Genomic DNA, 12144 nt, shown 5'->3' with positions numbered 1-12144 from the left:
GAATGAATAGGAAATCTACTTTTCTCATCATTAACTAAATAATATTCACCCTTCCGTTTTTTACGTCATTGTTGATTTTTCATATTTTTTTTCACGTCCTCTTAATAATTGGTGGACCCCGCAACCTTCTATTGGCCACTAATCCATATTTGTACATACTGAATGGGTACCAGCGTGTCAATTAAGCAATGACCTAGTTTGCCATCTATTGTACCTGCATCTGTTCCAGTGGGATTTCAAAGCTGAAGGATTCATTGTAGTACGGGTTGAGGGTGTTCTTCTTCACCGTTGTCTTCTTCTTCTTCAGACGCTTACCCCCCTGCAGCAGCTGGATCTTCACATATGGGTCTGCAAAAGATGGGAATATATATTAGGGCGGTTCTTGGTTGACAACGTTGAATCTTTTTCCTACCGGATAATCCACAGGCATCCATCTTTTTCAAGTTCTTGGCCTCCAGGATGCAGACGGTGAGTTTCCCGGCAGTGGGGACGTAACGCAGGGAGATGCAGATGTCTCCGAGTTTCTCAGGCTGAAAAAGCACAGATGCCAGAATTGTCAGGTAGCTAGACTGCTATTTAATTAAGAATAATGAAGCAATGTTGGAAATAATGTCTCCTGTCATTGCCAGGACCAGCTGTGCTGCTTATCCCTTGATAGATCAACGAACAATTTCAATCAGTCATTCAGTAGGAATGTCATCCAACATTTAGCATGTTGTAATTATTTATCCTTTGTGTGTTGACTACCGGCTATTAAAACACCTGGGAACGGCATTAAACTGCGGGGATGCATTCTTCCAAAGTTCACTTCATGTAAAACAGTTACAATACAATGACATCATTTGAGTTTGCGTGGGCACCTCCTCTTGATCGGCACTCTCCAGGTCCCGCCACTCCTCGATGGGCCGTCCGAGGTCGATGGTGTTCATGGGCAGCTTCACCTCGCCGATGACATCGTGCTTGGAGAAGCGATCGTAGTCGAAAACAGACATCGCCAGGGTTTTGCCACCGAGCTCTTCGTAGGGCACCTGGCGCGGAGAACTAAAGTCAGCATTTAAATAATAATTGCAATTTGTATTTTTTCTTCCATGATGTTTTTGGAAGGTTTTTGGAAACAGGCATTGATATTGGTGACCAGACTTTAGGTGAGTCAAGGTGATGAGATATAGAAAATGCATGGAGGGATTGATTAGTTGACAGAATTCCTTTGAGTGTCCTGTGAAAAAAATGAATTGGATCGTCTGAAGCCTTTTTCCAGACATTAAATGAAGACATGTTCATCTCACAAGGGGCACGCTGTTCTCTACGGTATGATTGGCTCTGCAGCTGCTGCTGCAAATGTGCAGACAAGCAGATCTTTCAATCTGACCCGGAGACATTTGTCAAATCCCTGCAGACCTTATTAGCTGAGACAAGCAGCCTTACAAACTTGGCATAACACGTTCTCTAATAGACTTTTACTCTCATTTGCTCAAGCTTTTACAGACTAACCTTGAAGACAAAGGTTTCATTGAAGACAGGGTTGAGCGTTTTCTTGTGGACTTTGGTGTCATACTTCTTCTTTTTCTCAGGCAAGAGCAGGACTCGTACGTACGGATCGGAAGTACCTCCCGAATCCATGGACATGAGGTCCGCCGCTTGAAGGATTCCGACGGTGAGCTGTGCATGGAAATAAGATGCAACCATGGCTTGATTTATGTCAGGACTACTTTTTGCAGACAGAGACAAAATATCACAATCAGTCAACACGTGCTTGGACTGACTGGAGATATATTCAATTCTTCAATGTCCCAAAGGTTAGACCAACAACTCCTCCATGCTTGATGGATAAATGTGATCTACTATGTTCCTCTGCTGATGTACAGCTAACCGAGGTTCCGTTTGTCAATCCGAGGACCCCCGTACAATTAGCTTTAGTGACTTAATAATGACTTAACACGGACCTTTGTGTTTTCAAAGTCGTAGTCAATGGAATATTGCAGTTTGCCAAGCTTCTCTTGCTCCTTCTCCTCTTCCTCCTTCTCCTCTTCCGTCAGCCCGGTCTCTCCCTCGTCATCGTCATCATCCTGCGGTTTCTGCAGTAATGAAATGACAACATGATGATGATATCAAATAACAAAGGACAAACGCACTGGGCCCCCCCCTCGTAAATCACTAGCATGCCGTGGAGCTCCTTTGAGTCTACTGCTGATAAAGTAAATACATGAAGCCCATCAGTGAGTTTTTTTTTTTTTTTCATTTAAGAAACTCTATCCTCTCATTTGAGCTCTTCTGACATGCTGGTGCAGGATAGAGGCAGTGGTGGCATCGCATGCGCTTTTCATAAGCATTCCATCATTCTCCCAAACCCCTGTTCAAGAGGCTTACATCATAAGGTCCAACGGGCAAGTGGTCAAATTCTTCCTATTCAGTGCTCGCGGATGTTTGTGTGATAAGCACAAGAGCGGCCTTGTAAGACTCATAGCACATTCCCACTCCGCTTGCGCCACTCCGCTAAGGGCATTCGGTTTTACACTTGAAAACAGATGAAAACCAAACCACACTGAACCCATCATAAGATGTACGAACAATTGAAACAAAATTGATGGAGGGGAACAACGCTCTTTTGTATATTTACTTCTATTAACCACCAAGTCTAATTTCCTTCTGCCATGATACTAAGACAAATTAAATCTCAAGAGCGCAACAAGAAACTGGATTTTGATGAGAACGACGAGGGTCTCCTGTTTTTATTCAGGGCATGTGATGAAGACAGATTTGAGCCTGAAATGAAACTGAGGGCGACAAGAAACCAGATTGCAGCCAAGTGAAGACTGTGGGGGAGAATGACAGTCAGCTGTGTATTTACTTCTGCTACAATAGAGATTGATGGCAACAAGAAAATTGATTGCTGCAGTCAAGTGGAGACTGTGGATGATAAAAATATTTTTGATCTAAGACTGAGGTTAGCCAAAAAAATGGAGGCCAATTGGAGAGCGTGAGTACAATTACCCCTACTGATTTAAAGAGGACAACCACGGCTTTCTAGACCATTTGTCATCATCCAGGTTATTGGTGAGTTGGTGCTTACCCCAGCTAACTTTTGGTGGAGAAGCAGCATACACCCTGGACTGGTCACAGGGCAGTCAGTCTACAATTACTGTTCAATCATAACCTGAAACTGTTTTACTCTTATTCAGATTGGTTCTTGAATTTATAACAAGTGGTTGGGATTCATGCAGTCATCTTCATCATTTTTCATAAACCCACCACAACATGCCCGTTAGCACATGCATTGATTAATAGTGTTAGGCTGTCCCTCTGCGCTTCGTATCATTGCATTAGATGGTTAGACTCCTTCTCTGGAGCAGATTGTGGCTTTCCAAAGTATTAAATGGGAGAGATCAACATAAAAGAAGCCATTCCAGAGAACCCCCACAACAGCCAATCCACCTACCGTGAAACGATGGTCCACCACGGTCAAAAACACAAGGCAGACACATAGCCACAAAACAGGAAGGAAAGCAGAGAGAGGAAGAGATTCAACTCACAGGACAACAAGAGAGAGAGTGCTTGCTGTTGCTGTGAAAAATGACATGCTCATGGAGGACCTTCACTGATGCTAATTAAGTGCTTTAATTAAAGAGCCACGATCAGTCTATGTGGGCGCCAGTCGATCAGAGCGCAAATGAATCAACACGAACGCTCTTCATTTATCAAGTGTAGCTCGTTGGATTGTTGTACCAAAGCATGTCATTTTTCACTGCAGTAGAGTAGGTACATTTCAACAAGCACGCATTTTGCTGAAAAGGAAGAAATATGCCGGAGTCTTCCGGACGACTGCTGGAGAAGACAAAAATGTGGTCAAAGACTCAAAACAGGAAGAATTGCGTGACTAATACAGCAACAAGTAGATGATAGGCTTGTGATTAGTTTTAAAATTAGGGCTTTAGCATTAGTTACTCTTACAAAGGTGGAGTAACATTGGTTGTGTTGGGAATGCATCAGAAAGAGTCATACCTCACCGCCCTCCATGTTCTTCATGTTGAAGCCATCCTTGCCCTTTTTACCCTTTTTGTTCTTCTTTTTCTTGCAGCAGCACTTTTTGATGATGCAGAAGCAACAGGTGAGCACCAGCAAAGCGGCCACCACTGCAATGGCGATCAGAGCCCACGGGGGCACTGGAGGGACAAACCAAATGTCAAAGCCAACATATGCCACATGACAACTTTTCCCAAAAAGTGGAATCACTCACATGGGATTTTGTCAATTTCATTCAGGAACTTGCTCTTGATCTCCTCAAACATGTCATGCTTGCTGATCTCCGTGTTGTTTCCAGAACTTTCAGCCACCGTGGAGATGGCTGCCGGGGTGGGGGCCATACTGGCGACGGTGGTCGCTCCGGTGGTCTCGGAGGGGGCCACCGGCTGTGGCTTCCTGAACAGGTTGAACTTCATTGCCGGAAGAGACAAGCCGCTGCGTCCCTGGGTGACAAAATAAGGATCATGTCACAGTAAACAACCCTAAATATTTTCATATATTCCGGATGTGGATGGATCTATTCATCCTCTCGATCCCAGCAGACCAAACATCAGAAGTGGTAGAAAGGTAAACAGGAATGGTAAGCGATATTATTTTGAGTGACAACACTTCTTCACCAGATACATCAGAGAAAGAATGAAGCTGAAGTTCAATAAAGATGTAGTTTGTACATCGTCAGTGATGGATCAAACCCATATCCAAACGGCTCAATTGGGACAAACAAAAAGTCATCTGTTTCGTCCAATGACGTGAAGATTTACTATCCAAGTGACAAATAGACACAAGTCACAGCTTTTCCAAGCACAATGTTCCAGAAGAGATGGATGAGGCTGACTCAAGAGAGAATCCTCCAGGGCAGGTGCAGAGGGAAGGAGTGAGGGCAGCCATTTACTTTCATTTGTGAATTTTCTTCATGACTAAGTAGCGTTACGGCTAAGTTGAATAAAACGGCTGTCGTGTAAATAGAAGATCTCACCACTTCAATCATGGCAGTGTCCTTGAGGAGTTTCTGTGCCCAGAGTTGATTTCCCAACTGGCACACAAATAAGTGTTGGTGCCTTAAATGGCATTGAACTCTAACAGATGAAGAATTGACTAAACATTTAAAAAAAAAATCTGGTAGGAATCTACTTTAAATCAGGAATGTGTCCTAATTGAATGATAATACTGACAAGATAATATGGATGATGTTTTCAAGTTGTGACTTTTCAAGTCATTAAGCTTTCCACTATTTTACGTTGCGTAATCTATCAATTTTAATCTTGCAGCCGATAGCTGAATCGAAATGAATTTCATTATATTTTCAGTACTCGCCCTAAAAAATAAAACACATTTAGTTTTTTTCTCAAATAAGAGAATATCAGTAGTTCAAGGAAATAATTTAAGGAGATTTCTTTTCACGTGGCCCGAAATCCTTGAAAATACTCCTGCTGTTTACTACAATACCTTACTGAAGAAGAGATTGAAAATAAAAAAAAAAACACTTCCTGAAATCTGCACAAATGTAAGAATAATGTACATACTTGGTCAAGGTAGAGCACGATGTTGTTTTGTGCTACGAATGACTAAACTCGACAAAAGAGAATTTGAAAATCTGTCGTCTTTTGACTCATCTCTCAAAGTGCAAAAGTAATTTTCCACCTCAGCGATTCAAATTTGTGCTTTGACTGAATACAAAAAGCAAGAAGTGGTTACCTTGAACATTTTTTATTAGTCAATTTCAATCGGCGAGAAAATGTTGCCCAGTGGCTCGTATTTTTTGTTCGTTCTCACTGTTCCCACAAATGACTAATCAATTCACTTTGACAGGGAAAAAAAAACAAGCAATGATTCAACGCATTTAATGGTTTTATCAAATGTCGTTTTTTTTCTCCTTGATATTTTACTGCAGTTGAATTGGTTTATTGCAACATTTAGTAGTTACCCCACGTCTGGATGATGACTCAGCTCAGCCTCGGGCAAAAATGGAAAGCATTTTGACATTGAACGTCGTTAAAACTAATCAGCGGATGTGCCGAGTGAGGATTTCAGGGTCATAAGGTAACCTGCTCTTTTGACCTGGTTACTATTCTATCAAGTGTGTGTGTTTGCGATCGTGTGTATGTGTATATGATATTTGGAGAAAAAAAAAAATCTGCCTTTTACTGCTGGGTCAAATTTCATTTATTTCATTAGGACTTTTTTAACTTATTAACTTTTTACAAATGTACACGGAAGATTGTGCATTGCTGTCAAAAATGGCTGACCTGTTGCACAGATTGTGCAGGGGATACAGATCGTGCCTTGACAGAGACAATACAACCCTCAACATAACAGAAAGATCATTTCAATTCTATGCCACATGATACACGAGGGTCTCAACTAGCATCTAATTTAGCCCAAGAAACCTTCCATGACTTTTGTTCCTGCTTTTGAGATTGCTGATTGGCTGTCTCCTTTTGATGAAGGTTATCCTCTTGTCTGCTCACTAAATTGTCCAGTTATTGATGAGCATGTGATAGAGTCGCTTAAGCGGCGGCTGTAGGTGCCGCCGTCCGGCCGCCGGCCTTTCTTTTTTGTTGCTAAGCAATCCTGAAAGTGCCTGTCAGCCTTCAGCTAGCCAATTGCCGCAACCCCCTGCGAGCGTGCCAGCCAATCCAGTGTCCAATCTATTTGTCTTGCTGCCCAGTGTCAAATCATGATAACTGCAACCTAAATGTATGAGCATTCTGAATAAAGTTTCTCATTACAATTCACACTTGCAATAATTGCTTAAGACAAAGCAGATGGATTGAAGAGACAGCAGGTGGCCTCTCAGCTCTACAATGACTGGTCAGCTTTAACTTCCATAACTTGGGCTGCATGGTTGAATAAAAGCCCAGTGCAAATGCATCACTGCACACTTATAGTTTAGAGTTAGATATAAACATGAAGACACATGCATGTAAATACTACTCACCAGTTAAATATGGTGATGGTGGTTCTCGTGGTGGTGGTGGTGGTGGTGGTAGTGATGGTGTACGCCCCCCTCACTCCTGTCCCCACCAGTTTTGGGCTTCACTCGCTAACCAACATAGTCAGATTCCTTCCGTAAAGCAGAGACTGCAGTCTCCTCTCGCACTTCGCTCCACTGCAGCAACGCCCCCCCCCCCACCCCTTCCTCCATCCTCAGCCTCCTCCAATACTCACCATCCCCTCACTCTTAGACACACACACACACACACACACACATGTACATACACACTGCGACTCCCGGTTTACCTCACTTTTACGGCGGGCCTCATTAGGATGCAGTTCACACACAATGCCGCATGTCACTATTTTATTTATTTATTTATTTATTTATTTGTCTACTTCTAGGATCAAATAGAAAATGACATTCATATGCTGACAAAAGGACAAGCGGGGTTTGAAAACTTGCCACATTTCTCGAGTATGCCAAAATGCGTCACGACAGAGCACGTGTGGTGCCTCTCTTTTCTGACTGGTCAGCGGCCAACGCAGAAATATAAACAGGAAGTTTCCACACAGAGTCATCCATTTTTATCGTGTCTATGGAGCCTAGCATTTGGCGGGGTCTGAAGGAAGGAGGCCAATAAGTATTTTAGGAGTACTTTCCTGGCTTGCTTTGTCACGTTCTGTGGTCATCTAGCGTCTGAAAACAGTGGCCAATCATCCCCACAATTCTTTTACTTTAACCTGTGAAAATATAGAAGCAATTGTCACAATATTAGGGATTCTAAGGCATTCGCAAAATGTCAAATATTGTGCCGAACCTTTTTATACTTTTACTGGCTTCTGTCCGTTCAGAGATTGCCAGCTTGCGATTGCCGAAGTGGCTGCTTAAAGTGCATCAAAGTCGGAGATAGGCAGCTGAACAACAACACCCGAAGGTTGTCTTGGCGAAATTTCAAAATTGGATTTTGAAAAATCCAGCGTATGTGCAACATTAGCAATAGGGCTACACAATCCATTGAAGGAACATCGTTATCACAATAACGACCCTTGCAATGTGCATGTCACAAAGACATGCATCAGCTTCATATAGACATTTTTTTTCAACTTTGATCAGTGTAATGCAACCTTAAATCCACATTGCCATTCCACAAGTTAACAGCTTTCAGGGGCATTACTCCCCCAAGATTCCTGACTCAACACTTTTGGAGATGATGGGAGCAAGGCCATGACAAAGTTGCAGCATCACCATACTCACACACACAAACGCTAAGTACTTAAGGGATGAATATTTTAACCGCAATGCATTGTGGGATATTGACCTGCAGCTAACCCATTTCTAAATGCTTTGTGGAGGCATCTGGGAGTCAGGCACTCCCCTCCCCACTATCTCCTCCACCACCACCACATAGACAAAGGCCGGAGAGCAAGTGGAGGATATCACACCTCCAGATGCTGAGGACAGAAGGTGTGTGTGTGTGTGTGCGGCGAGGCTGCAGGATGGATAAAAAAGACTGCACCCTCTGTGCTGCAATGCAGGGGAGCAAAATAGCGAGCGGCTATCAGACACTCGGTCCAAAAAGTCCTCCTGCCTCCATCATCCCGCTCTCTTTTTTTGTCTCCACAACAGTCGACAGGCCATTTAATAGATGTCTGGATTTCTTAGAAACACTAAGGATTGATCTTTATTTGATACAAATTCAATGTACAGAAAACTGGAGGGATGGCAGACATAGTCCAGTCCGAAAATCTACAGCCAGGATGAGATCAGTTCTCATGACAGGTGTAGGTCTAAGAACTATGGTTTTGGGCCTGACCTTGTACTAATGTTTATTGGCAGTGATGGATCTAGGTTTTAGGGTCATAACTAGATCCAGGCCAGGGATCAGACCAGGTATTATAAAATGACATAAACTAATGTCTCGAGCCGGAACCAATTTGAGACTTTGGTCTAGACTCTAGGACACTGATTCTCACGGTGCTTCTGTTTTGAGTTTGCTTCAGTTACCAATACATGTCTATCCATGGTTGTCGAGGACCAATCTTGTTATGTGTCCCAATACTCCAGGAAAATCGAAGTGCAACGATTGTAGAGTCACCCGAGTGACGCATCCATTTTTATAGCTTCTGACCCACGCATATAAAAAAAATAATGCAACGTTTACAATATGTGAACTGAAGGCAACGATGCCAAAATGTAGCCGGCCACATTTAATTCTAGCTGGATCTATTACACCAAATGTCTCCCGGTCCATTTCAGACCTCCACATGCCTGCGTCATTAAAACAATCAAATCACCAGGGGAAAGTGCTAAAAAAGTCATTATCTGCTGCATGTCTTCCCCTTTGGATTTCCCTGGTGAAATTCTCATTCGCCCATTTCAATAAAAAAAAAAAAGAAAACAATGCAAACATTACACTTGTCCGCCTTTTCAATTAGGAAGGCCAAGTCATAAAATTTCATTAATAGGATTTAAACGAGTCACTGAAGGCGTAGTGACTTCAATGCTTTCGCACAACGTGAGCTGGGATAGGCTCCATCACCTCAATAGGGTAAGTAGTCTAGATAATAATGGATGCTTGGAATAATGGTATGAAATGTTTTTTCCCCGATCAAGATCTGAATGTACACACATAAAAATTAAAGCGTTGACCGCTGAGTAAACTCTTGCTAACCAAACAAATCACGTAAACAACCTCACAGGTGGAGGACTAGGACTGAAACAAACTGTCTTCTGCTGAAAAAGTTCTGCATCCCTCCAACACACACAAAAAGTCACCGAGTGTTGTCTTAATGTTCTTCATGAGTTCACTCACTGCATGTGGTGTGCGGGTATTTGCAGTACATGCAGGGACAAGATTACAGGCTGGAGCAAACTATTTTATTTCATGAACCATCAAGCACCGCGGGTAGCCATGTGAGCCACGTCTACAAATAGGAATCTGCTATGGTGCTTTGTAGACCAAGCCAGCTGATTTCATTGCTGTTCGCTAATGATGGTGTTCACTGGAAAGGAGAAGTTGTGTGTGCGTGCTTGTGTCTGAGGCTACATTCAGACTGCAGGACTCAATTCGGATTTTTTGCGTGGAATCCAATTTTTAAATGTGACCTTGATCTGCCTGGTGTGAGCGTCCCCAAATTGACCTGCATGCACAGAAGCTCATAACTTGGTGCAAATATGGATATGTAGGGGCTAATCTATTTGATCATCTCATATTACGTAACGTACTGCAGCGCTACACCTCTCGTGATGATTCTTCACTGTGCCAAGAGGAAGTCCTCATTAAGCACACACACACACACACACACACACACACACACACACACACACACAGTTGTGAGTTCTGTTGGGAATGCCGCATTGCCTGGCCTCGTTCCATCCCACATGCCACGTGTCATATCAGGTATCAGGAAAACACCTTTGATTTGAAAGTCTTTATAATGAGTAGGTGAAGCAGCATGTGGCTCAACGATTGAAGGTCCAGCATGAGGCTTAAGAACAGGGCTAGGGTTATACCTTAAGGTCTCAGGCCAGGGGAGGTCTATGATGGAGGACTGCATTAGCCTTGGACAAGGTCAAGTCTAAGGGCCCAGACAAGGACTAAGGTCTAAGGGCAATACTAAGGCTAGGATCAGGTCTACTAGGACTAGGACACGAGTAGGCAGCTCTGGTCCGTGAGAGTCACTATTTTTGAAGTTTCCCTCCTATAACACACCCTATTCAAATGATTAATGCATCAGCAAGCTCTGTAGAACCCTGATAACGATCCTGATAATTGGAATCAGGTCTGTTGTAGGAGAGAGAATCTAAAACTAAAGTGAGAAAAATATTGAGGTCTGGGACGAGGACTAGCATTAAATCTAAAGACTACTGACTAGGTCGTCTAAGGACTAGAGGTAGTAGGCTACTAGTGTTAAGGGCTGGGACCTGGACTGAACTAAGGCCAGTATTAGGAATAGATCTAAATCAAGGAATACATCGAACATTAAGGGACCAGAACCAAGAGCAGGTCTAAGGTCTACTCCCTAGGGCTATGACAAGGTATAGCATCTCATGTTACCTAAAGACAGGACTGGTTTGATGTATAAGAATAATGTAAAAGGTCTAGGACCAAACTAGGACTAAGTCTAAGGGTTAGGACTACGATTCCGCTGTAGTCTGCAAAAAATACATTGTAATTGTTCTAGTGTAGAGGCAACCTCGGACCATCTTGTGATCACAAACATACAATCACTTGCAATCATTTGAAAAAGGGAGCTCACAAATATGGTGCCCTAATTAAACTGCTAATTACATTGTGTGGGGGCTCAGTGGGGAGGGAGGGGAGGGGAGGGTGGACGAGTGCAGTGAACGTGACGTGGGCCGTCCTTTCCCTCATGCTGCCTTAGCACTTTTGATATCTGCAGATGCACATTAGAGTGGAGCAAACTCTCCAGGCACAAAGTTGCATTGATTAAGAATAAATAAAAACAAAGTGCCCTACGCCACACGCGTATGTTTTTGTTATGTAACACTATACTGCAGCAGGCAGGACTATGAGGCTACGCAAGCACAACCCCCCTCCCTCCCCACTTTGCCCCCACCCTCAGCCCCCATCCCATGCAGCAAAAGTTCCACTCATGCAGATTAGAATGTAATCTTCTATAATGACTTCCTAATTCTGTCTCATTGTGCCTGTAATGAGGTTAGGAGCCTCTGAGACTCGTCTTACCTGGAATCAAAGATGAGAAGACACGGGAAAAAAAGGAGATGTCCCCCAAAAAAATCAGTGGCTCAAAACCATTGTCCAGTCACCTGCGATGTTTGATAGTTTTTCGTGTTTTGTTCCTGTTCTCAAGAGACGCTTTGCAAACACTCACAACATTTTTCCATCACACTGACAAGACGTCGGCGTCGTTCCTCTGCTGTATTTCCCGGCACTCTTCGTTCATTGGCCCGACAAAGAGCAGGAGGAGGAGTTGCCAGCGATGTGGTGCATTCACCATCCTCCTCCTCCTACTCCTCCTTCTTCTTCCCCATGCAGATGCTGCTGACTGAGCTGGGACAATCGATGAGAGAGACAAAGAGACAGCGAGAGAGAGGGAGATAGAGAGCGAGAGGGAGATGAGGGAGAGTAAGAGGGAAGAGCTCCGTGCAGATGCTGCCTGTGCCAATGTGGGGAGTGTGGACGCAGGAACATGAGTTCACTG

General features: G+C 43.4%; 1 protein-coding gene across 3 annotated transcripts in view; it reads right to left on the bottom strand.

Annotated features, from left to right (window-relative positions):
* Nucleotides 1-12144, bottom strand: part of LOC125977909 (synaptotagmin-2) — a 14114-nt gene extending 1970 nt beyond the window's left edge. Inside the window, exons 1-8 of one of the 3 annotated variants that reach the window (XM_049734955.1) lie at nt 11667-12144; nt 4235-4463; nt 4000-4160; nt 1944-2075; nt 1492-1659; nt 861-1028; nt 413-530; nt 215-348 (exon numbers count right to left, since the gene is read on the bottom strand). In XM_049734955.1, the coding sequence (XP_049590912.1) occupies nt 215-348; nt 413-530; nt 861-1028; nt 1492-1659; nt 1944-2075; nt 4000-4160; nt 4235-4436 (1083 nt within the window). In that variant the 5' untranslated portion in view covers nt 4437-4463; nt 11667-12144. Of the gene's footprint in view, nt 1-214; nt 349-412; nt 531-860; nt 1029-1491; nt 1660-1943; nt 2076-3999; nt 4161-4234; nt 4464-6958; nt 7136-11666 lie in introns of those variants that run through there. The other 2 variants (XM_049734957.1, XM_049734956.2) reach the window with 2 other exon arrangements.

This window comes from Syngnathus scovelli, chromosome 11 (assembly GCF_024217435.2).
Source record: "Syngnathus scovelli strain Florida chromosome 11, RoL_Ssco_1.2, whole genome shotgun sequence".
Taxonomy (NCBI): domain Eukaryota; kingdom Metazoa; phylum Chordata; class Actinopteri; order Syngnathiformes; family Syngnathidae; genus Syngnathus; species Syngnathus scovelli.
Note: the sequence above shows the minus strand (reverse complement) of the source record. Positions and strands in the feature narration are given on the sequence as shown.